This window comes from Macaca nemestrina, chromosome 3 (assembly GCF_043159975.1).
Source record: "Macaca nemestrina isolate mMacNem1 chromosome 3, mMacNem.hap1, whole genome shotgun sequence".
NCBI lineage: Eukaryota > Metazoa > Chordata > Mammalia > Primates > Cercopithecidae > Macaca > Macaca nemestrina.
The window spans coordinates 12106-38397 of record NC_092127.1 but is presented as its reverse complement, the minus strand read 5'-3'; the positions used below and the strand labels follow the sequence as shown (position 1 = coordinate 38397).

Genomic DNA, 26292 nt, shown 5'->3' with positions numbered 1-26292 from the left:
CGTTTTCAGTAAATCTCTGCTTTTGTTGCCTCCTTCTTTGTGCATTTTGTCCAATTCTTTGTTCAAAGCAGCAAGAACCTGGACACCCTCTACCAGCAACGTATCAATATATTAAATATAGATATTATATATTAAATATCATTGAAATGTGACATATTAAGCAACTTGATATATTGACTAACAATAATGATTTATTTAAAATATCTTATGAATAGTTGAGAATATTGATAACGCACAAAGCATATAAGAAAAGCAGAAGCTGTGATTTTTATTTTATAATGCCAAAATAAAACAGGATTATCGCACAGTTAAAAAGCAAATCTTAACTAAAATGCTGAAAAGCAGTGTCTCAGCTGTCAGGTTGGCAAATAACATGAAAGTGATAATTAGTCCTCCACACATTCACAGTGTTGGCCGACTAGAGACTCTTCAGAACCAGCGGCACAGTGGATATGTCTCATCCAGGGTCATGGAAATCAGCCTTGAGAATAATGACTTATTGGGGGCCGGTCGCGGTGGCTCAAGCTTGTAATCCCAGCACTTTGGGAGGCCGAGACGGGTGGATCACGAGGTCAGGAGATTGAGACCATCCTGGCTAACTCGGTGAAACCCTGTCTCTACTAAAAAATGCAAAAAAAAAAAAAAAAAAAAAAAAAAAAAAACTAGCCAGGCAAGGTGGCGGGCGCCTGTAGTCCCAGCTACTCAGGAGGCTGAGGCAGGAGAATGGCATGAACCCAAGAGGCGGAGCTTGCAGTGAGCGGAGATCGCGCCACTGCACTCCAGCCTGGGCCACAGAGCGAGACTCCGTCTCAAAAAAAAAAAGAAAAAGAAAAAGAGAATAATGACTTATTTAAATCAAAGTTCCAAAGTGTGACATCTCAAATGCTCCTTGAATTCAGCAGACAAGTGAACATTTCAGGTATAGAAATTAACTCAGACTTATAATTTCAGGTTTCTCTTTAAATACTGGAACTATAACTATTTCAAAAAGCTATTCAGGTCTATTTCCAATAATCAGACTCTCTTTTATTGTAAAACTGAAAACTTTTTTGTTGTATTGTAAAACAAACATAAAAAGGCCGGGCATGGTGGCTCATGCCTGTAATCCTAGCACTCTGGGAGGCCAAGGTGGGTGGATCACCTGAGGTCAGGTGTTTGAGACCAGCCTGGCCAACATGGCGAAACCCCATCTCTACTAAAAATACAAAAATTAGCCAGGCATGGTGGCATGTGCCTGTAATCCCAGCTACTTGGTGGCTGAGGCAGGAGAATAGTTTGAACCCAGAAGGTGGAGATTGCAGTGGGCGGAGATTGGGCCCCTGCACTCCAGCCCGGGCGACAGAGCCAGACTCCATCTCAAAAACAAACCAACGAATAAAAAACAAACAAAAAAATAAAAATAGTCTTTCTAGATAAGGACTACCTTATACATGGCATATTATTTTATGGTAAAATAATACATTCCTGTGAATATATTATACAGTGATCATCATCACTAATTATATAGGAATATCTACGATGCTATTTATTATCATAATTTTCAAGATCAGGAGTCAAAAAATCCCAGTGAGCCCAAGTGATTTCGCCAGTGCCATCTCCTGAGTCTGTAACCATGGGAGGAAGGTTGTTTCCACAAAGCCAGTTACTGATTAGCCTTCAGAAAGCAAGCCTGCCCACAATACTCTTAGTAGGAGAATTGTTTCTACCCTCCCACAGCAGAAACTCGTATCTCAGGAAAATACAAGTCAATATTCATTCAAGTAATCATCTCATTAATGAAAATGAATTGCAAATGTTTTCTGCCCTTGGGTATGCATATTAAAAAATATTTAACATTTAACGAAATCAATACTGAGACAAGTACTTACTAAAATACAAAGTGTTTCCATTGAAAAAATACTGTAATTAAACTTGTTAAAAATATGGGTATATTTTACTCTTTTACAAAGGAAATAGCATTATACCCATTGAAACAATTATCTTTCTTTTAAGTGTATCCAAAAAACGAAAAGATCATCACAAACCCTAATGTAACTCTAACTTTTCTAAAAATGAGAAATGTTTTAAAACTCCTTAAGTTGTCACAGACTCAGTGGTGGATCGTGTATTTATCAGTAGAGAATGTTCTTATGTGCTTCTGTGTTTATTTTGGGTAAAATTTAGTCAGTTGTCAAAAATAGGCCTGAAATAAGGAGATACATTTTCCTAGAAGAGATATAATCGTGATAGAATATAATCACTTACAAATATGAATAAACAAATTATAACACCTTTATGGAAAACTTAAATTTGCCATGGAACTTTTTAAATAGAGAAAGTTTCTCCTTTGCTAATTGAATATTTAAATAAATTTAATGTACTGAGTTTTTGGATCCAAGTGCTACTTGCAGTTTATGATGAAAGGCACCTATCCGTTCTTTCTGAACTGGCCAGTTCAAGATGCAGTGAGATTTAAACATTCCTCTTCGCAAACAGAGTGCATGGTTCAGTTTATAATCTGGAATCTCCTCAAGGAAAATCAATATAATGGAATCCAGATTTTGTTCAATAGCTTGTTGAACGGCATGATGTACCTTGAATCTAAGTAAAGAAAGGTATCGAAGAATTAATACACAGTTCTTAACAGCCAGAATCACTACTATTTAAAATAGTCTGTAACAGAGTTTAAGCTGTTACTGAAACTCAGGGGTTTTTTTTCTTAATTTTGTTTTTAAAATTCTTTGAGTTGAGTAATATTGGTAATATTTAAAAGTTTAATTGAAGCCGGGTGTGGTGGCTCACGCCTGGAATCCCAGCACTTTGGGAGGCAGGTGGGCAGATCACCTGAGGCCAGGAGTTCAAGACCAGCCTGGCCAACATGGTGAAACCCCATCTCTATTAAAAATACAAAAATTAGCCAGGCATGGGGGCACGCACCTGTAATCCCAGCTACTCGAGAAGCTGAGGCAGGAGAATTACTTGAACCCGGGAGGTGGAGGATGCAGTGACCTGAGATCACACCACTGCACTCCAGCCTGGGCAACAGGGTGGGACTCCATCCAAAAAAAAAAAAAAGTTTAATTGAAAAGCAAGTACACACTTAAAATTTCACAATGTTTACCTACCTTTTGCATAATGGGTCTTTTAATAGATGGTGTGTTATAATAAAAATAATTTTTCTGCTTCTTTTGATGCTGTTAACAATTGCTTCCAGTTCAAAAACACCTGCCTCAAAGTCCCTTTCTTCCAGACAAAATTTGAGAGATTGGTCTTCCTTTTCCATTGAAGAGAAATGTTCCCAGACCCAATCCTTATCTTTATGGGCGTGAATTATATATGCTGCATATTCAAACTGTTCTGTCTGTCTGTCTATTTCTTTGAAACCAAGAACTCGATGTACTGAAACATTCCAGTAAAAAGATATCCTCCAGCCCTCAAAGTGGATGAGAAGTACAACAAAGATAAAAATCAACAGGATACTGGTATTGATCATGAAAAAGAGTTCAAAGGGGGCACTGTCTTTGCAGGATGATGTATCAAAAAGTCTCACTGGGAACCCATGATAGTGGGGTGGAGTGTTGCAAAGGTAGTGGCTTGACAGCTCAGGGATGTTGGCGTGGGTCTTGTTAATCCAATTAACAAACCAGGCAATACTTTCACATGTGCAATCAAAAGGATTAAAGCGCATATCTAAGTTACTCAGGTTCCTGAAAGCTGGCCCGAAAACCTTCTTCTCAACTGATGTTATGAGATTCTTCTGAAGGTTCAATGACTTTAGAGACACCTGATTATCAAAGACAGACGCTGGAAGTGTGTTTAAATTATTCAATCCTAAATCAATGATCTTTAGTTCAGATAAATCCTTGAAGACCTCAACTGGGATCTCGTCAAAGCCATTAGACTCCAAGTTAAGGATGTGGAGGTGAGACAGACCCTTTAGGAAATAAACAGGACCACCAGGGTTTGCATGTTTCCAGAGCCGTGCTAAGTTGTTATGCTGCAAATCCAGAATTTCTAGTTTCTCAAGACCTTCCAACATGTCATCATTTATGTTGGCTATGTTGTTGTTGCTTAGATCCAGAATGGTCAGGTTACCAAGAGGCTGGAATGGTGAAGGAGAGCAATCCACATTTTTAAGGGCCACCCTTCGGAGCATCAGTCGTTGAAGGCTTCGGACCAAGGCAAAGGAGTTCTTAGTCAGTTGCAGGTACTTGTTGTAGGAAAGATAGATTTCGAAAATATTTTCTAGACCACTCCATTCCTGGCCTGTGAGTTCTTGCCCAATTTCATTAAGGCCCAAGTCAAGTACTTCTAGGTGGCCCAACCAAGAGAAGGCACCACTCTCTATTTTTGAGATTTTATTCTTGGTTAGGTTGAGTATGTGTAAGGGAGAATGAGCAAGTGATACAAATGTTTCATTTGTCAAAGTTTGCAAACTTGTAAAGGAGTTGGATAGACTTAAGTATTTCAGGTTTATCAATCCTGTGAACATATTGCTTTTTATGCCTGAAATATCATTATCTTCCATGTTAAGGTGCTCCAAACATGTTAGCCACCGAAAAGAAAAATCATCAATCTTGGGGAGCGAAGCAAGGGAAATACTTTGTTTAGTAAAAGACCGTTTCAAATTCAGGTACCGCACATTGAAAAGCCCGTGCAAAGAGTGAGAGAGCAAATGCTGTATATTATTATACTCCAGGAAGAAATATTCTAGATGTGGAAGCCAAACAAAGGAATCGTTACCAATCACATTTAAGTTGTTGTGGGAAAGATCGAGCATAGTGAGGTTTGTCCACTTTAGTCCCAAGAAAGTTGTATTGCTGGTGGTGGACAGCTGGCTGTTACTCAGAGACAGATTCCGAATGCTTGTGTTTGCTAATTCCAAACATAGCTTCTCTGTGAGGCGGGGACCCAGCTGGACATTGTTCAGAAAGAGGCCCAATAATCTTCCAATTGCGTGAAAACACCCTGGAGAAAACTAAAGGTAGAAAAAAAGAGGTTAACAATCAAAAGCACAGACTCTGTAAGGTTGTTGAAAAGCTTAGATGCAGTTCTGTTTTTTTTGTTTTTGTTTTTGTTTTCGTTTTTTCCTGAGATGGAGTCTCACTCTGTCACCCAGGCTAGAGTGCAGTGGAGCCATCTTAGCTCACTGCAACCTCCGCCTCCCGAGTTCAAGCAATTCTCCTTCCTCAGCCTCCTGAGTTGCTGGCATTACAGGCGCCAGCCACCACACCCAGCTAATTTTGTATTTTTAGTAGAGACAGGGTTTCACCCTGTTGGCCAGGCTGGTCTCGAACTCCTGACCTTGTGATCCACCCGCCTTGGCCTCCCAAAGTGCTGGGATTATAGGCATGAGCCACTGCGCCCGACTCAATGCAGTTCTTTACTCCATTTCTAGTCACCCTTCACCACATCCTGTGGGCAGAGCATTTCTCCCCCTTCCTCTAATGCACGAGTCCTTCCTTACAGCGCCCACCTCTTGCTCCAACCTCTGACTCCCCTGGCCACTGGCTAGCTTCTGCTCAGCATTCACAGCCTCAGCTTAAATGCCACCTTTTCAAGGAGCCTTCTCTGACCTTCCAGTCCAGGATCAATCTCCTGGTACTTTTTCTTTATCACCATGAGAACAATTGCAATGAATAAACTGCTCATGAAGTCACTCATGGACTGCCATGAAGTCACTCTTTTCTTTTCTTTTCTTTTCTTTTCTTTTTTTTTTGAGACAGAGTTTTGCTCTGTCCCCCAGGCTGCAGTGCAGTGGTGTGATCTCAGCTCCCTGCAACCCCCGCCTCCTGGGTTCAAGCGATTCTCCTGCCTCAGCCTCCTGAGTAGCTAAGATTAGAGGCGACTGCCACCACGCCTGGCTAATTTTTTTGTATTCTTAGTAAAGACGGGATTTCACCATGCTGGCCAGGCTGGTCTTGAACTCCTGACCTCATGATCCACCCCCATCTCGACTTCCCAAAGTGCTGGGATTACAGGCGTGAGCCACTGCGCTCAGCCTGGCGGGGCTCTGATTTGTAATGTGTCACTTGGGGGACAGTAGGACTAATGGAAAAAAAGAGAAGTGTAGAAGAAAGGGTGCTTTATCATCAACAAATGAGTTAAAATGCAAAGCCGAAAATTATGAAATTAAGTATGATAAATCTACATGATAGCACTATTTTACAGGCAGTAAAATTTAGCTTTGGAATGATTCTTAATTGTATGGGAGATGTTCATGATATCATATTAAATCTAAAGAGCAGGAGACATCATGATCTTTGGTGGGCGATATAGCATAACTGTTAGGAGCAGGGCCTCCAGTCCCAGCAAGCCAGAAACCCAGCTCTGTCCCAGGTGGATCCTGTGGGGCCTGAGATATGTCACGTTAACTTTCTTCATCTCAGTTTTCCTTTGTGAAAATGACAATTAAGAATAAGTTGATTAGGCCGGATGCGGTGGCTCACGCCTGTAATTCCAGCAGTTTGGGAGGCCAAGGCAGGCGGATCGCCTGAGGTCAGGAGTTCGAGACAGCCTGGCCAACACGGTGAAACCCCGTCTCTACTAAAAATACAAAAATTAGCCAGGCGTGGTGGTGGGCACCTGTAATGCCAGTTACTCGGGAGGCTGAGACAGGAGAATAGCTTGAACCTGGGAGTTGGAGGTTGCAGTGAGTCCAAATCGTGCCATTGCACTCCAGCCTGGGCAACAAAGAGTGAAACTCAGTCTCAAAAAATAAAAGAAAAGAAACTAAGAATAAGTTGATTAAAACTACTATATACATAAAATATTTTTTAAAATTTATCACAGTACTTGACACACAGTTAAGTGCCTTAAGGATTTAAAAAACAGTATGAATTTCAGTACAGTAAGAATTTAAGCTGTTGTTTTTCCTTATAATTATTTGGAGAAAAGCCAGGGATAAATGTACCCAAATGCTAACCGTGGTTGTTTCTGACTATGGACATTTGAGTGATTTTTTTTTTAATCACCCCTTATTATTATTGTTTCTCATTTATTGATATATTTAATACCATTACTATAATAAATGTCTTTTTTTTTTTTTTTTTTTTTTTTTGAGACGGAGTCTCACTCTGTCGCCCAGGCTGGAGTGCAGTGGCGCGATCTCGGCTCACTGCAATCTCCGCCTCCCGGGTTCATGCCATTCTCCTGCCTCAGCCTCCCGAGTAGCTGGGACTACAGGCGCCCACCACCGCGCCCGGCTAATTTTTTGTATTTTTAGTAGAGACGGGGTTTCACCGTGGTCTCGATCTCCTGACCTTGTGATCCGCCCGCCTCGGCCTCCCAAAGTGCTGGGATTACAGGCGTGAGCCACCGCACCCGGCCATAAATGTCTTAATCACAGAAAATGCTGTTTAAAAAAATAAAATGAATAGTTTGCACAAAACATCTTAATATCTCAGGATAAATTTGTACGCCATTTATTTTTATGTCTGAAAATGAATAGAGTTGTAAGGAAGGATTTCCAGTAGTCTTGTAGCCTGGAACAAAATGAGTGTAAAATACAGACAACCTGTATATGAAAATGCGGAATCCTATTTAGGGAAAAGGAGTCAGTCGACAGGACCGAGAGAAAGCAAGAGAGCAGGTAAGTTCTTTCTTTCTTCATGATCCAGGACACATAGCCCTCCTGTGCGAATAACTGGCAGTCTTCCCGTGCCCAGCTATGCCCAGGGCCCTGCGAGTTAGCCCACTGCAACCTGGGCGCTGTCCGTGCCGCACAGAGCCCTCTTCAGCATAAACAACATCCTGTAAAATCCCCAGCAAGCCTTTGTTTCTTTGCAGTCAGCTTCGCTTGCTGAAATGCCCGTTGCCTTCTCGCAATGTAGTTTCCTACTTTCACTAATGAACATGCCTTTCTCCACCTACAACTGTCTTGGTAAATTCTTTTACCCCTGTGCCACCCGTCCAGATAGTTGTTGCTCCCCCGTGACAGCAAATGATTAGCCTGAAGATCATGATTCCAAAAAGAGACAGTCCTGTCAGTTATTTAAGCTGACTTCATTGTAGGAAGGTTTTTATAACAACATAGTGCTGCTTGTCATTTCCTGAGCCCTGCCTATGCCAGACACGGTCCTAAATTCTTTACCACACAGTCCTGTGAGGTAGAGTCATTATCATGCCCGTTTGAAAGCTGGGAGGCTGGAGAGGGAGAACTTGAATAACTTGCCTGATAACACGATGGTTAAAAGACAAAGCCCAGAGACCAGGCCAGCTAACCCAACTGTGAACCTGGGGCTCTTGACCATCGTACTCTTTTATTAATAATTCTTTCAGAGAGTTTGTGTGACAGAGAGCACTATTTCCACTTTGCAAGGGAGGACACAGACTCAGGGAGGTTAAGGATGTTCCCAAGGTCATGGCACGGGGGTTCCACCCGGTACTGCAGGACTGCAGAGTCCCATCTCCCGACCTCTCCTGGGGCTGCCTGAGCTCTCACGAGGGTGGCACCAATGCCCCCAAGCAGTAGGTGTGAAGGAATGCTGGAAGACAGGCAAAGGCTAGAGAACAACAGATTCCTGTGTCTGTGACACAGATAGGGACTACCCACCTTAAAGGCAGAATGCAAAATAATTTTAGCTTACTTCTTACCTCTTTAATTTGATTCGATGACAACTCTAACTTTTTTAAAGATGAATTGGCAAGGATACCAAGTTCTTCACTTTTTAGCGCTTGGATTTTATTGTTTGATAATAGAAGCTCTTGGAGATTTTCCAGCTGAACCTGAGTTCCTAATTTTGTAGATGACAAGCCATTATGAGACAGATCTAATGTGATTAAATTCTGAAGGGAAAAAACAATAAGCATATGTTAGAGTCTTGGTGTCAAAAACAGTTCTTTTAAATGTAAGTACGTCTTAAAAATATTTCAACAACAAAATCAACACCTCTGTATCATTCTGTAGAATACTAACAGTAAGCATAAGAAAAAATCTTTGTTCTGATTAATCTTTGTTATGTTATAATCTTTGTGATGGTTACCCTTGAAACCATTGTAGGAAGGATTTTATTTCTTACTTCAAGAATCATTTTATTTCTCTTACCAAAATAAGAAGGATTTAAGCTTACTTATGATATAAGGAACCTTGCTAATTTATAAACTTATTTTTAATAACCATTTACTCATGATGCAAGGATTTTCACGTGGCTTATCAAACACAGTGTCATGCATTCACCTTGAAAATAAGTATCAGAAAAAAGAACAGAATGTTTTCTTAAAAAACATGAGTAGAATTTTGCCATCTATGAAATTTTAAATAGATTTTTATACTGAGAAAGATTCATAGTTATATAAATTTTGGATCATGACTAGTACAGAATATTAACTTTTGTTTGCTTGTCAGTACTGTGGGATGTTTTATTACCCTTTGCTACTTTTGAATATGTACGCTTCAAATTCAGGCAAAAGGTAAGGAAAAGCTGATGATACCAGTTAAGGCAAAATCTAATGTAATCTCTATTAACGAGAAGCAAGTTTTTTAATTTAAGTCTTTACAAAAATAACATTTTACAATGACTTCTGTAGCAAGATTTTGAGGCCTATACTTGTATTTGAAGATATTTCATCCACATTAGACTCAAAGAAGACTCAAGAGAAGATTTAAAATAGCCAGGGAGCAAATCACTTTATGTTTCACAGCATATTTATATTTGTAGACTATTCTTGGCATCTGAGGAAGAGCAATGCTCAATTTTTTGTAAGGCCATAAAATGAAGTAACTTGAAAATCACTTTGGTTAAAGAAAAACACTTAATAATTGCCTCAGATTTAGAAACAATAGCTTGTGTTTTGTTTGTTTGTTTGTTGTTTTCTGGTGCGCTAAAGCATTGTAGGGTGAATATGGTTAACTATGATTTATTGTATATTTTTTAAAAGTTAGAAGAGGGTATTTTGAATGTTCACAACACAAATGAGAAACATTGGAGATGATGGATATGATAATCACCCTGATTTAATCATTACACATTGTATACACATATTGAAAGATCTGCATTCTAGATCTCATAAATATGTACAATTATTAAATGTCAACTAAAAAGAAAAGAAAAAAAACAAACTAAAATTCAAGCAAAGTGTTGAAAAGAAAAAGGTAGCCGTCATTGAAAAAGTGACACCACTATTGAACAAGTCATTGAAATAGCCATTGAGGAGATTTCTTAAACCAGGAGTAGGTAATTTTCAGTTGAACAATTCACTTGATCATTGTATCAATTTGTTAATTTTATTTAAGTCAGACTTTGGACTCTAGACTTTTTTCATGACTTCACATACTAAATCAGCAGCACTGAAAGTTCAGTGTCCATGTTCTTATGGGATATTCTGATTCTTCTCTGTTCATTACTTCTACCTCTTGCATCTAAGTTCTGTTTCTAATGGGAAAAAGCGAGAGAGGCAAACATTGAAAATTAAGGATGAAACTGATTTAAGAGTACATTTTCTCTTTTGGAAGCATTTTCTATTATAATGGCAATATTTGTGGCAAATTGGATTAGATCAAATTTCTTCCTTTTTCTTACTTTGATGTTTAGATAGTAAGTCTAAGGATGGATAAGTGACTTTAAAACATTAGTAACAATAGACATTTTCGTCTTACCTTCTGCTTTACAAAGGGATTATTTTTAATTTTCTGGATTGAGTTGGACATGAGATGGAGTTCCGTCAAATTCGTGCAGAAGGCAAAAGTTTTATCAGAAAGTTGAGATAGCTCATTGTGCTGGAGGTTCAAAACTTTTAACAAGGGAAGTTTTTGGCACAATTCTGGCTCCAGTTTTGAGATGGAGTTAAATCCTACATCCAAGATAGTTAGTTGGCTATATCTTGTAAAATTGGCAGCTGGTAATCTTCTGAGTTGATTATGGGTAAGATTCAACACTGTTATGTTTGTGGGGAGATCATCGGGTACCTGAGTTAACTTCAGGTGGCTGCAGTCAGCAACTTCTTGGCTAACAGTGCATTTGTTGGTGGAGGATGCACACAGCATCCCAAAGGGCAAAAGTCCCCACCAAAAGTAGGTATAAGGCAAAGTCTGTCTCATTATTCTGCTGTATAGAAGAAACATTAAAATGTATGAGCAACATTAATAGCAGATGACTTTCAAATGCATTGGTATATTCCTTGTAAAATATACCACCAAAATATGACTATGTATATTATGACTCATACTCTTATGCCCTACAAGTGCATATTATACAAGTAATACATAAAATAGAAACATTTCAAACAGTACAGAAAGGTAAAAAACAAAACATCCAAACTTCCTTCCCATCCTTCACCTTGATCCCAGTTGCAGCGGCAGTGTCTCTCTTTTGATAGGTTCTATCTGTAATTCTCATGATTACCTCCATAAACTTAATATTCTTGCCCTTCTATTTCTTCATTTACTGATTTCACTATAAAGATAAGGAATTTAATTGTATTTTTCCTTCATTCTCTTCACTTCTCTTTAGTTAATTTTGTTTGTTTGTTTTTGTTTTCGTTTTGTTTTGTTTTGTTTTTGAGACAGAGTCTCGCTCTGTCACCAGGCTGGAGTGCAATGGCGCGATCTCAGCTCACTGCAATCTCCACCTCCCGGGTTCAAGCGATTCTCCTGCCTCAGCCTCCCAAGTAGCTGGGATTACAGGCGCCCGCCACCACTCCCGGCTAATTTTTTGTATTTTTAATAGAGACGAGGTTTCACCATGTTGGCCAGGATGCTCTCCATCCCTTGACTTCGTGATCTGCCCACTTCAGCCTCCCAAAGTGCTGGGATTACAGGTGTGAGCCACCGTGCCCAGCCAGTTAATTTTTATTTTATTTAAAATAAATAAGTACATTTTTCTCCACATTTCTTCCATTCTTACATTTCCTAAAACTGTCAGCTATAACATTGCTTGACATTGTCAAGATGTGAAATGTTAGCATGTTATCCTGAAACTCTGATTACATATGAGGTCCTTGGCCTACATCAATCCAGAAAATCTAAAGTCAGTAAATATCATTTACAATTTTAAAAATTATTTGTGTTTATTTATTTATTTTTAGAGACAAGGTCTCACTCTGTTGCCCAGGCTAGAGTACAGTGGTGCTATCACGGCTCACTGCAGCCTCCAACTCCCGGGCTCAAGGGCTCCTCCCACCACAGCCTCCCAAGTAGCTGGGACTACAGGCATGTACCACCACACCCAGCTAATTTTTTTATTATTTTTTAAAATTTTACAGAGAGATAGGGTCTCGCTGTGTTGCCCAGGCTGGTCTCAAACTTTTGACATCAAGTGATCCTCCAGCCTTGGCTTCATAAAATGCCAGGATTACAGGCATGAGCCAAAGTGCCCAGCCTCAATTTTACAATCATATAAATTTTACAATCATATAAATAAATATTCACTGCAGATCATAATGTAACTGAAAAATTCTTATCACCTACTAATGTAGCTGTCATAGTATCATAGTGCAATGCATTCCTCACATGTATATAGTGATGCTGGTGTAAACAAACCTACTATACTACTAGTTATATAAAATATAGCACACACAATTATGTACAGTGCATAATAGTTGATGATAATAAATGAATATGTTACTGATTTATGTATTTACTATACTTTTTGTCATAATTTTAGAATGTCCTTCTACTTATTATTTTTTTTTTTTAAGTTAAGTGTAAAACAGCCTCAGACAGGTCCTTCAGGAGGGATTCCAGAAGAAGGCACTGTTCTCATAGGAGATGACAGGTCCATGCATGTTGTGGCCCCTGAAGACCTTCCAGTGGGACACGACGTGGTGGAAGGCAGTGACATTGAAGATCCTGACTCTGAGCGGGCCTAGGCTAATGTGTGTGTTTCTGTCTTTGTTTTTAACAAAAACGTTTAAAAAGTTAAAAAAAAAAGAAGAAAATTAAAAGTAGAAAAAAGCTTATAAAATAAGAATATAAAGAAAGAAAATACTTTTGTATAGGTGTACAATGTGTTTGTTTTAAACCAAGCATTATTACAAGAGTCAAAAAGTTTTGAAAAATTAAAACATTTATAAAGTAAAACAGTTATAGTAAGTTAATTATTATTGAAGAAAGTATGATTTTTAAATAGGTTTAGTATAACCCAAGTGTATAGTGTTCATAAAGTCTGAGTGGCGCACAGCCATGTCCTAGGCCTTCACATTCACTCCCCACCCACTCACAGACTCACCCAGAGCCGCTTCCAGTCCTGCAAGCTCCATTTGTGCTAAGTGCCCCTATGGAAGTGCCATTTGTAATCTTTCCTACCACATTTTCACTTACCTTTTCTATGTTTAGATACACAAGTACTTCCCATTGTGTTACAACTGCCTCCAGTATTCAGTGCAGTCACAGGCTGGCTGTCTGATTTTGCAGCCTGGGCGCCACAGGCTGTACTGTCTAGTTTTGTGTAAGCACTCCCTTTGATGTTCCCACAATGCATTTCTCAGAATGTAGCCCCATAATTAAGCAACAGGTGACTGTGTTCTATTTCTTTGGGGTAAATTACTAGGATTGGAATGGATGGGCCATTTGGTGAGGCCGTTTGATTTTATGAGAAACTGCCAGATCTTTTGGGAAAGTATCGCACCACCGACTTCCCTGACAACATTTGGTGCCTATTTTTATTTATTTTTAGTCATTCTGGTGAGTATGTAGTGATAGCTAATTATGCTTTTAATTTGCATTTCCCTGCGGACTAATGATATTTAACAATTTTCATGTGCTTATTGTTCATTTATCTTCCCTTATATATTCAAATATTTTGCTCATCTATTCGATTGTTTCCTTTTTATTATTCTGTTGTAGGAATTTTTTACATATCTCAGTATCAGTCCTTTGTCAGATTCCTATTTTGTAAATATTTATTCCCAGTGTGTGGGTTGCCTATTTATTTTGTTACTAATGTCTTCTTAATTATGATGAAGTCTAGCTTATCATTTTCTCTTTTATTTTTATTGTTTCTGTGTCTTCTCTAAGAAACTTCTCCTACTTAGATACTCTCCTCTAAAAAGCTTTATGGTGTTAGCTTTTATGTTAAGGTCTGTGATCTTTCCTAAATTAATTATTGTGTATGCATGAAGTAGGAGTCACGGTATTTTGTGTGTATACCCAGTCAGTTAGACCTTTTTCTTTCGAGATGGAGTCTCGCTCTGTCGCCCAGGCTGGAGTGCAGTGGCGCCATCTTGGCTCACTGCAACCTCCACCTCCCAGGTTCAGGTGATTCTCCTGCCTCAACCTCCAGAGTAGCTGGAACTACAGGCACCCGCCACCATGCCCAGCTAATTTTTGTATTTTTAGTAGAGACGGGGTTTCACCATGTTGGCCAGGCTGGTCTTGAACTCCCGACCTCAGGTTATCCACCCGCCTTGGCCTCCCAAAGTGCTGGAATTATAGATGTGAGTCACCGTGCCTGGCCAAGTCAGGCCATTTTTTAAAGAGACTTTCTTTCCCCCACTGGACTGTTGTGTGCCTTCCTTAGAAACCGAATAAATGTTTTAAGTGAGGGTCTATTTCTGGGCTGTCTCCTCTCTTCCACTGAAATATTTGTCAGTTCTTAGGCCAATACCACATTGTTCGGATTACTTTAGCTTTATAACAAGTCTTGAAGTTCAAAGTGCAAACCATCCCATCTTGCTCTTCTTCTAGATTGCTTTTTCTGTGCCATGGTTGATGGAAATTATCCAATGTTGTGTATTCTTTATTATTAATTATTGCTTCTCACTAGAATGTGAAGCTATAATAGTAGAGAACATAGTTCTTATTCCATATGGTGTTGTCTGTGCCTAGAACAACGCCTGCCACTTTGTTGGCTCTGAAGAAATAAATATATGTTGAATACATAGCTGATATGGTTTGGCCCTGTGTCTCCACCCAAATCACATGTCGAATTGTAATCCCCAGTGTTGGAGGTGGGGGCTGGTAGGAGGTGACTGGCTCATGGGGCGGAGTTCTCACAGTTGGTTTAGCACCACCCTCTCGGTACTGTTTTCCTGATAATGAGTGAGTGAATTCTTATGAGATTCAGTCATTTAAAAGTGTGTGGTGGCCAGGTGCAGTGGCTCATGCCTGTAACCCCTGCACTTTGGGAGGCCAAGGCAGGCAGATCACCTGAGATCAGGAGTTCGAGACCAACCTGGCCAACATGGTGTAACCCTGTCTCTACTAAAATACAAAAATTAGCTGGGCATGGTGGCGGGCGCCTGTAATCCCAGCTACTGGGAAGGCTGAGGCAGGAGAATCGCTTGAACTACGGAGGCAGAGGTTGCAGTGAGCCGAGATCCCACCACATGGCACTCCGGCCTGGGCAACAGAGCGAAACTCCGCTCCCGCTCCCCCCAAAATAATAAATAAATAAATAAATAAATAAATAAATAAATAAATAAATAAAGTGTGTGATGCCTTCTCCTTCTCTCTTCTTCCTGCTCTGGCCATGTGAAGGTTCCAGCTCCAGCTTTGCCTTCTGTGATGGGTAAAAGCTCCCTGAGGCTTCCCCAGAAGCAGAGGCTGCCATGCTGCCCGTACAGCTTACAGAACCATCAGCCAGTTAAACCTCTTTGTAACTGACCGGTCTCAGGTGTTTCTGTAGAGCAGTGTGAGAATGCACTCATACGGTAGTTTTCCACGGGCATTTAATCAGCTCAGGAAAGCCACTCTTATCTCCACACATTGTCACACTTTATTTTGGTGGGATGTGTACCCAATGTGATACTCTCTGGTGTGACCAACAACCTAATTTCAGGTATTTTAAAAAATCAAATACACCCACAAAGTATGGAGATGAAGTAATGGTAATGATATCTAAACAGATATTCCACAAGATCTAAAAGTCATGACACAAAAATTACTCCAGATAAGTTTCAGATAATAAAATTGTCTTAGGTGACTAATCCTAGGAAAACAGAACTAATGTGAGTATTTAGAATTATTCTAATATACTTAAAAATAGTGATTTTACTAGTATTCTAATTTAGTTCTCAGAAACAGAAAAAAAAAAAAAACTGGCTTCTATAAACTAGTATTCCCATCTCATGGCTTTTACAATTCTGGCACTAATCATTGTAGAGCTGTGCACATTCTTTATATCCACAGGCCATGAGGAATGCCACAGCCAGGCCAGCAAGGATGCACGTTGCTGACTTGCCCGGGTGCATGAAGAATGCAGGGCTGGCAATGATGCCTCTTGAACGCCAGGGACCAGTTCCCCACCTGCCTCCTCTCTTACAGTCTCCCAAACCTCTCTTCCATTTCCTTCAGAACTTCCTACCTCTACTTACCAACTCACAGGTAAAGTCCCTACGATACATTCTCCTTGCTTAGGCGAGAGGTACCCCTCTGGTAGGGCTCCGGCTAGAGGTCAGAATTGCTGAGAAGGACTAATCCATTACAAAGCATATCCCTGAATGACTGAAGGACTTTCCCCATCTGAAGACATTTCATCAGTGGGCAAAGCTCGCCTAATGCTAGGCGGGAGGAGTGAAAGAGGAACAGACGTGGAGAGAATCTTATGAAATTTCAGAATTGCAACCATGCACACAAAAATCCTAAAGCCTTCATTTCCAAAGAAAAGAGATCTTGATTAATAAAAAACTTCTCACCAGTAACGTGAACTGTTGCGGGAAGTCAGGGACCCCGAACAGAGGGATCAGCTGAAGCCGCGGCGGAAGAACATAAATTGTAAAGATTTCATGGACATTTATTAGTTCCCCAAATTAATACTTTTATAGTTTCTTACACCTGTCTTTACTGTAATCTCTGAACATAAATTGTGAAGATTTCATGGACACTTATCACTTCCCCAATCAATACCCTTGTGTTTTCCTATGCCTGTCTTTACCTTAATCTCTTAATCTCATCATCTTCTTTGTAAACTGAGGAGGATGAATGTCGCCTCAGGACCCTGTGATTGTATCAGCTGCACAAATTGTTTGCAGAGCACGTGTGTTTGAACAATATGAAATCTGCGCATCTTAAAAATAAAAGAACAGGATAGCAGCGATGTTCAGGGAACAAGAGAGGTAACTTTGAACTGGCAGCTGGATGGAACAGAGCTATATTTCTCCTCTTTCATAAGCAAATAGGAGAAATATCGCTGAATTCTTTTGCTCAGCAAGGAACATCCCTGAGAAAGAGAATGCGCCCTGAGGGTAGGCCTATGAACGGCCCTCTCAAAGCGGGCTTTTATGGTTGAAGCCGAAGGGATTAAATAAGCCCTGGTCTCCTGTAGCGCTCCCAGGCTGATTAGGATGAGGAAATTCCTCCCTAATAAATTGTGGTCAGACAGGTTATCTGCTCTCAAACCCTGTTTCCTGATAAGATGTTATCGACGACAAAGCATGCCCGAAACTTCATTAGCAATTTTAATTTCGCCTCATCCTGTGGTCCTGTGATCTCGCCCTGCCTCCATTTGCTTTATGATATTTTATTACCTTGTGAAGTATGTGATCTCTGTGACCCACACCCTATTCATGCACTCCCTCCCCTTTTGAAAATCGCTAATAAAAACTTGCTGGTTTTACTGCTGGGGAATATCACGGATCCTGCTGACATGTGATGTCTCCCCTGGACACCCAGCTTTAAATTTCTCTCTCTTGTGCTCTTTCCCTTTATTTCTCAACCCAGCCCAGACACTTAGGAAACAGAAAAGAATCCACGTTAAATATTGGGAGCGGGTTCTCCCGATATCTGGCGCTAACGTGGTCTTTCTTTTTTCCTAAGTGCATGTGGGAACCTGACTCCTTTTGGCAGGTACAGTGAAACGACATCAGCTTGGTTCACAGATACGTGTGTTCGACTCCCTGATGAATGGTGAATAGTCTGTGTATAATCCTGGTTAACTATGGGACACACGGAGTATAAAAATTATACCTATCTCTTCTATATTAAACTCTGGTTAAAACAAGGAATGATTTGGGTGCCCATGGAAAATATGGTCTCTCTATTCAGGGCGGTGGAAAAATACTGTCCTTGGTTTCCTAAAAAAGGAACCGTATATGTAAAAGTATTGGATCTTTTTACAGCATTCCAGGACTTTGTCTCAACAGGGAATTGTGCCCCTGTCACTGCTTGGGATGATTGGGCCTTGGTGAGTGCCATCCTAATACCTCCTCAACTTTTCTCTCACATGGCCTTCGTTATCTGATCAGCCTCTCCATTCAGCTACTCCTCTTCCACCTAACGATGCTGAAAATTCAAGGTCTAACTCTGGTGACTTTGGCTTAACGTTACCCCTTGATGATCTTACTTCTTTTCACGAAGAGCAAGTACTTGCAGCTCCCGTGGCCGTGGCCGTGACTCACTCAGCCCAGGACCATAGATATGCTAATTCGTCCCTCTTCAAACCTTTGCAGCATTTGTCTCTAGGTGTCACCTAATGGCTCCGGGACCAAACTACAATTTACCTGTAATTCCTCAGGCCTTCTCCTATCCACTTCAGCCCCTCACCCTCCTGTCGTTTCAGTTCCTCAACTGGTCACGTTGCCATCCCCTCAGCCTGCTTCTTTGTATGGTTCTTCGCACATGGACGCCAGCAATCACCGGTATACTTCTGCTTCTTCTACTCCTTCAATTCCCCTTTCTCACACTCTCATTCTGGTCTGCGTCGATATGCGCCGCTCAATTTTACTTTAAAAAAAAAAATTTAAGGATGCGTGTACTCAGTATGGTGCTACTTCTCCTTAGGTTAAAATGGTATTGCAAACTTTTTGTACAGAGGTCGCTTTGCTTCCTTTAGACTGGGACATTTTGACAAAAGCTGTTCTGACCCCATCTCAGCATTTACAATTTCGTACTTGGTGGTCAGAGGAGGCCTGTCTGCAGGCTCAGCTATATTAACTAATGGCATTCTAGTTACTCAGGCTCAGCTCACAGGCTCCGATCGTTTCTCTGATACTTATGCCCAATCAGGCTTTGAAAAACTGTAGACTTTAACTCAATTGGTTTCTGAACAGTTACAGCTTAAAAATGTGGAACCCTCTCTTTCCCCCTGGAATTCTCCTGTGTTTCCACTAAAAAAGAAATCAGGCATGTGGCAGATGGTAACCGACTTAAGGGCCATTAACGCTGTAATGAAACCTATGGGGTCCGTCCAGCCCGGCATGCCTGCCCCTGCTTCAATACCTAAACATTGGCCTCTTATAGTCACTGATCTTAAAGATTGGTTTTTTCATATTGCTTTACATGAATCGGATTGTGAAAAAATTGCTTTTACTGTATCATCTATCAATAATAAGGAGCCTGCAGCTCGTTATCAATGGAAAGTACTTCCTCAAGGAATCCTGAATAGCCCGACAATCTGCCAGCTTTATGTTGGACGGGTGCTGTCACCGGTTCGAGCCCAATTTCCCCAGGCCTATATTCTTCATTATATTGATGATATTTTAATTGGTGCCCCCACTGATAAAGAATTAATTGACTGTTATCAAATTTTGAGCCGCCGTGTTACTGAGGCTGGATTACACACCACCCAGGATAAAATTCAACAGACCACTCCTGTTCAATATTTAGAAATGATGGTCGAATAAACAATGCATCCAACCTCAAAAAAATTCAAATTAGGAGAAATTCCTTAAAAACTTTAAATGACTTCCAAAAACTTTTGGGTAACATTAATTATTTAAGACCTACTTTAGGCATTCCAACCTATGCACTGTTGAACTTGTTTTCTACTCTGCGGGGAAAGTCCCATCTCCACAGTCCCAGGACTTTGACCCCTGAGGCTTCACTAGAACTGGAATCCGCAGAGGAAAGAATCCAGACCGCCCAGTTATCTAGAGGACAGCCGTTTCAGCTTCTGGTTTTCGCTTCATTACACTCCCCTACTGGACTAACAGTTCGAAATAATGATTTAGTGGAGTGGTGTTTTCTTCCTCATTCTGTGTCAAAAACTTTGTCTGTCTATCTGGACCAAAGTGCCGTAATAATTGGCCAGGCTTGGTGTACAATACTTCAAATTTCTGTATTTGATCCGAATTTAATTGTAGTTCCTTTAAATCAGCTCAAAGTTCAGGCTGCCTTTCAACATTCAGCACTGTGGCAAATTCACTTGGCTGATTTTATTGGTGTTATTAACAATCATTATCCAAAAAACGAACTGTTTGATTTTATAAAAATGACATCTTGGTTGGTCCTTCGACTAACCAAAGATCAGCCCATTCCTGAGGCTGTTGCAGTGTTCACCGATGGCTCCAGCAATGGTAATGCTAGCTATGTAGGTCCTACAGACAAGCTTATTCCTACTTCTTATATTTCTGCTCAAAAGGCAGAGTTAATTGCTGTGATTACTGCCTTACAGGATTTCCCCAAATCTTTAAATATTGTCTTTAATTCTACTTAACATGGGAAAGAGGATGTGCTTGGGTTTCACCAGATCATCAAACAAAACCCACAGAGAAAAGACGTCTGTGTCAGAGATTGCCCTCAGACGTGGTGAGATCTGTGCCAACTTCTTAGAAGCTGTCATGCCAAATCACAATGGGTCTAATTCAATCCTCTCTGATGGCAATGGAGACTCATCTAACTAATCCCACTTCTAATTACCTTTCTTTTTCTCCTTACAAACCTAAAAATCTCTCCATTTCTATTAGCCTAAAAATAACATCCCTCTGTTTTCTCTTCCTCCTTCAGCACTCAATCTCGCTTATAATGGGTTTTATTTAATGATTCTCCTCTTTATACTTTCTGTCTCTCCAGTTTCCTCTCACACTGATTTACCTGCTACACATAATCATTCTTATTGGGCTTATGTGCCTTTTCCTCCACTTACTCGACCTCTCACCTGGATGGACGCTCCTGTGGAAATCTGCACTAACGACAGTGTGTGGATGCCTGGAGCTACAGATGACCGTTGGCCTGCTCAACCAGGAGAAGAAGGCACTGCTTTTAATGTTACCAGGGGTTACAAATAACCACCTCTGTGCCTCGGACACGCACCTGGTTGTATTCATCTAGAAACTCAAGTGTGGGCTGCTTATCTTCCGGAGAGATCAGTTACAGAGGAACCGGGACATTTGGTCTCTGGCCGCTCCCTTTCTCCTTTAAAACAAATGAAAGCGGGAGTAATGGGAGATGCTCCATACTTTCAATACAAACCTGCAGGAAAACCATGCCCTAAAAATTTTGAGGGCCCATCTAAAACTTTAATTTGGGAAGACTGTGTTAACTCACATGCAGTAATATTAAAAAATGACTCATATGGTTTAGTAATAGACTGGGCACCAAAGGGCTGTTTAAAAAACCATTGCTCCTCTGGTGGAAGGGAATGCCTGGAGGCTACTTATTTTATTTCTTATTGGGAGAATGAGAATCATCCTTCTACTTTGCATAGGAGGTTCAGCTCATTCTTTCCCGTAAAATGGGAAGATAAAGGCATTATCCTCCCCGCCGCGCCAAGGCCTCGTATGATACTCCCCATTCTGAGCCCAGAACACCCAGAACTTTGGAAATTGGCTATTGCTATGTCTGGACTGTGAGTATGGGAAGGGGAAACTATTCTGTCTGTTGTACCCACTACTGCCCCCATCTCTCAGTATCAACGTAGATCAACGTAGATCAAAGCATTCTGCTTTACTTACCTCCAGCCTGACTATTCCCATACAGACTTGTGTTAAGCCTCCTTACATGCTGTTAGTGGGAAATATAAAAATTTGGACAAACAATCAAACTGTCCAATGCATTAATTGTCATTTGTACACTTGTATTAACTCCCGTTTTGACTCCAGGAAAAGTGTAATGTTGGTTCGAGCTCGAGAAGGAATCTGGATTCCGGTAACTTTGCCCAGACCTTGGGAATCCTCTCCCTCGATGCATTTAATTAATGAAGTGTTACAGCAAATTCTAAAAAGATCTAAGAGATTTGTTTTCACTATAATCACTGTGATCATTACAGTCACTGCACTGGCCACCACTGCCGGAATGGCGTTACATCAATCTATTCAAACAGCTTAATTTGTTAATAATTAGCAAGCCAATTCCACCCAAATGTGGAATTCTCAACAAGGCATTGATCAAAAATTGGCTAATCAAATTAATGATTTAAGACCGTCTGTTATTTGGCTTGGAGATCGGGTAGTGAGTCTCGAACATCACTTGCAAATGCAGTGCGACTGGAATACTTCTGATTTCTGTATCACCCCATATTCCTATAATGAGACTGATCATTCATGGGAAATGGTCCAGGGACACCTTCTGGGAAGGGAAGATAATTTATCATTGGACATAACTAAATTAAAGAAACAAATTTTTGAAGCCTCTCAAGCTCACTTATCCATTGTGCCGGGAGCTGAGGCCTTAGATCAGGTGGTGAAAAATCTTTACGGATTGAACCCCATGACTTGGATCAAGTCTACTGGGGGCTCTACTGTGGTGAAGTTTGGAATTATGTTTCTCTGTTTAATCGGCTTGTTTTCAGTGTGCCGGGCCAGTCAAAGAATCCTGCGTCAAAATCGAGAGAACGAACAAGCCTTCATCACCAAGGCACATTTATGTAAAAAGAAAGGGAGAGATGTTGTGGGAAGTCAGGGACCCCAAACGGAGGGACCGGCTGAAGCCACAGCGGAAGAACATAAATTGTGAAGATTTCATGGACATTTATTAGTTCCCCAAATTAATACTTTTATAATTTCCTATACCTGTCTTTACTGTAATCTCTGAACATAAATTGTGAAGATTTCATGGACGCTTATCACTTCCCCAGTCAATACCCTTGTGTTTTCCTATGCCTGTCTTTACTTTAATCTCTTAATCGCATCATCTTTTTCATAAGCTGAGGAGGATGAATGTCGCCTCAGGACCCTGTGATTGTATCAACTGCACAAATTGTAGAACACGTGTGTTTGAACAATATGAAATCTGGGCATCTTAAAAAAAAAATAGAACAGGATAACAGCGATGTTCAGGGAACAAGAGAGGTAACTTTGAACTGGCCGCAGGTGAGCTGGGCGGAACAGAGCTATATTTCTCCTCTTTCATAAGCAAATAGGAGAAATATCGCTGAATTCTTTTTCTCAGCAAGGAACATCCCTGAGAAAGAGAATGCACTCTGAAGGTAGGCCTATAGACGGCTCCTTTGGAAGCATGTGCTGTCTTTTATGGTCGAAGCCGAAGGGATGAAACAAGCCCCAGTCTCCTGTAGCGCTCCCAGGCTGATTAGGATGAGGAAAATTCCCGCCTAATAAATTGTGGTCAGACAGGTTATCTGCTCTCAAACCCTGTTTCCTGATAAGATGTTATCGACGACAATGTGTGCCCGAATTTTCATTAGCAATTTTAATTTTGCCCCATCCTGTGGTCCTGTGATCTCGCCCTGCCTCCATTTGCTTTCTGATATTTTATTACCTTGTGAAGTATGTGATCTCTGTGACCCACACCCTATTCATGCACTCCCTCCCCTTTTGAAAATCGCTAATAAAAGCTTGCTGGTTTTACGGCTTAGGGAGCATCACGGATCCTGCCGACATGGGATGTCTCCCCTGGACACCCAGCTTTAAATTTCTCTCTCTTGTGCTCTTTCCCTTTATTTCTCAACCCAGCCGAGACACTTGGGAAATAGAAAAGAACCCAGGTTAAACATCAGGAGCAGGCTCTCCCAATAATGAACCACTGGAAAACAATAGAGGTAAGCTTTCCAAACATTTAGAGAAAATTATTTTGAATTTAAAATTTCATATCCAGGCAAGGGGTATAGTGGCTCATCCCTGAAATCCCAGCACTTCAGAAGGGGTAGGCGGAAGGATACTTGAGACCAGGAGTTCAAGACTAGCCTGGGCAACATAGTGAGACCCCATATCTACACACACACACACACACACACAAAATTAGAAATTAGCCAAGTGTGGTGGCACAAGCCTGTAGTTCCAGCTACTTCGGAGGCTGAGGCAGGAGGATTGCTTGAGCCCCGGAGGTTAAGGCTGCAATGAATCATGATCACACCACTGCACTCCAGCCTGGGTAACAGAGCAAGATCCTCTCTCTAAAAAACAAGAAAATTACCTTTGGCCAGGCCAAAAAAATTACCTGTGGCTCATGCCTGGAATCCCATCACTTTAGGAAGATGAGGCTGGAGGATCCCTTGAGCCCAGGAGTTTGGGACCAGCCTGGGCAACATAGGGAAACCGCATCTCCACCAAAAAGTTTTTAAAAATTAGCTGGGCATAGTGGTTCACACCTGTGGTCCCAGCTACTCGGGACACTGAGGTGTGAGAATTGCTTGAGCCAGGGAGGTCAAGGCTGCAGTGAGCCACAATCATGCCACTGTACTTTAGCCTGGGCAACACAGCGAGACCGTGTCTCTAAATCAATAAATGAAATGAAATGAAATAAAATAAAAAAAAAATTCACAGCCACCTGAATAACTAAAGAAAAAGGTACGAGTATTTTGAGATATGCAAAAATGCAGTAAGTTCATAGCCATATGATCTGTATGAAAACGTTATTCCAGGACATGCTTCGGTAAAACAAGCAAAAATGCAGTTAAAGGATGAAATGAGAGTGAAGAAAAAGTTGCTGTTGAATGAGATCTAACAGAAATAAAGAAAATGAAGAAGCAATGAAAAAGAGTCTCACTTGGCCTTAGAATTTTGGAAATATTTTGTAAGGGCACATGGAATTCACATTCTTCGTCCAAGTGAGAGACAATGTTGCCTAATGGTTAGGACATGGGGTCTGGAGCCAGACTACCTGGAGTTAACCACTATTCATAGTTTGATTTGTAAACTTTGCAACCTTTGTATTAGGTTAATACATAGGCACGCCCCTGTGCAGACACATACCAGCACATAATCATCGGTAAACCTGGGAGCCAACTTGCTGAAGCCAACTCCATTTTCGCCCAAGTGCCCACAATTGCCAATGCCAGTTTCTGATCTTCCTGCACACCTGAACATCTTTCCACTTCCCCGCTTCTTCCATTATCCTTCGTGAGGTGAAAGAAAGCCATTTACTTACTCCTAGGCACACCTGAATGTTCTCTCCTATGCAAGACACTGTCACACAATGCCAGCTGCTGTCTCCCCTCCTGCCAATAAAACTAACAAAAGGGGACACGCTCTTTTAACATCTTGGAGTTTTGTTTCTTTAAGGTAAAGTGTGATTTGTTAAAAAGGTGTTGCAAAATGATTTCCATAGCTTCCCTAATGTGTTTTTTCCAGGTACAGAATGCTACAGAGGAAAAAAATTAAATACTGCATAAATATATGATCAAATTAACCAGATACTGGTGCTTTTACTTGTATTCTGAGTTATACCCTTCTCCCAAGCCCATGTCATCTCCCGGCTCTTCCACTTTCCTTCCTGAATGATTCTGACTGGATTTCAAGCACCAGATCCAAGAAAGACCAAAGAAGGTTAAAACCATACACATTCTACTAACGAATTCTACTCAGCAAGAGAGACCCTGCCCAGTAAGAACGTGAAATGAACACCTTCACTTACTTGGATGACTGCTGGCCATTCCTTTTTTCTTTAGTCCAAATCCAGACATTTCATCAGGGAAATGTGTGGCAAATAGGCGGCACTCTCGAAAGTGAAAGTAAAGCTTGAAAAAAATGCTTTTATGTTTGGTGCATTCCAGGAAGGGCAAAGGGAGAAAACAAAAACAATCTCCGACACCTCAGAGAGGTGTTTCAAACTGCTTCGAGAAACATCTTGTTTTTATTTTATTTTAACTTTTTTAAAGCTGAGATCCTTGGATTTCATTAAAAGGGTCACAGATTTAGCAACAGCTGAAGTCGAAAGTGGGGACCTCACCATTTGATGTGGATGGGTCTGGACCTCTACAAGTTAACGAATAACAGTGAATCCCTCGATTTTCTGCTAGACTCATGCAAAGCTGTCAGAATTGGGTAGTGTATGGTCACAGGGACAGAAAAAAAAATTCCTAATCAAAGCTAAAGTACTTTCACTTCTTCTGTCTGGCTTTTATCTCTTTGCAACGCTGTAAAATAACACTGCAGAAGTTAACCTCTTGTCCCAGGAAGAAACTGAGTTTCACAGCAAAGGAAGAGCCGATCATGGCAGAGCCGAGAGGCAGTCCCATTCCTGCTGATCCACTTTTCAATGGTCAGATGCGTGAGGGAACAAATCAGTATGCCCAGTAAAGTTCAGATTAACTAGGCATTTCGTTCTTAATTCGCTTTAATGACTCCAACTAGTTAAGTGAATGCGCTTGTTAAGAAATGAACTCACTTTTTTCATTACAGATGTACTAGGATATATTATAACTATGTTGTTACACAGTGAAATATCACAGTTGAAGGAACTGTAGACCACCTAACCTCGCTCCCTTGTTTGAGAAATCAGGAAAACGAAACCTAGAGAGGTGAGTGACTTGCCTAAGGACATGC

The 26292-nt window shown here is 40.8% G+C and overlaps 1 protein-coding gene across 2 annotated transcripts; it reads right to left on the bottom strand.

Annotated features, from left to right (window-relative positions):
• Positions 1 to 1961: 1961 nt before the first annotated feature.
• Positions 1962 to 25681, bottom strand: LOC105466557 (toll-like receptor 3). 2 transcript variants are annotated; one of them, XM_011715517.3, is made up of 6 exons: positions 25382 to 25681; positions 18355 to 18577; positions 10577 to 11024; positions 8575 to 8766; positions 3105 to 4957; positions 1962 to 2580 (listed from the first exon to the last, which is right to left on the bottom strand). In XM_011715517.3, the coding sequence occupies exons 3-6, from the start codon at positions 11015 to 11017 to the stop codon at positions 2352 to 2354; spliced, it is 2715 nt and encodes a 904-aa protein (XP_011713819.2). In that variant the 5' UTR covers positions 11018 to 11024; positions 18355 to 18577; positions 25382 to 25681; the 3' UTR covers positions 1962 to 2351. The 2 variants fall into 2 exon arrangements, with proteins under 2 accessions (XP_011713819.2, XP_070948794.1); XM_071092693.1 differs by having other exon boundaries at positions 10886 to 11024.
• Between the last annotated feature and the right edge of the window lie 611 nt (positions 25682 to 26292).

Bases quoted from the DNA above. Each gene is read 5' to 3' on its own strand.
- LOC105466557 (XM_011715517.3), bottom strand. From the start codon at position 11,017: ATGAGACAGACTTTGCCTTATACCTACTTTTGGTGGGGACTTTTGCCC. The intron at 4,958-8,574 runs GTAAGAAGTAAG...TTCTACCTTTAG, and splicing joins CATCGAATCAAATTAAAGAG to TTTTCTCCAGGGTGTTTTCA. The intron at 2,581-3,104 runs GTAGGTAAACAT...TTCTTTACTTAG, and splicing joins AAAGACCCATTATGCAAAAG to ATTCAAGGTACATCATGCCG.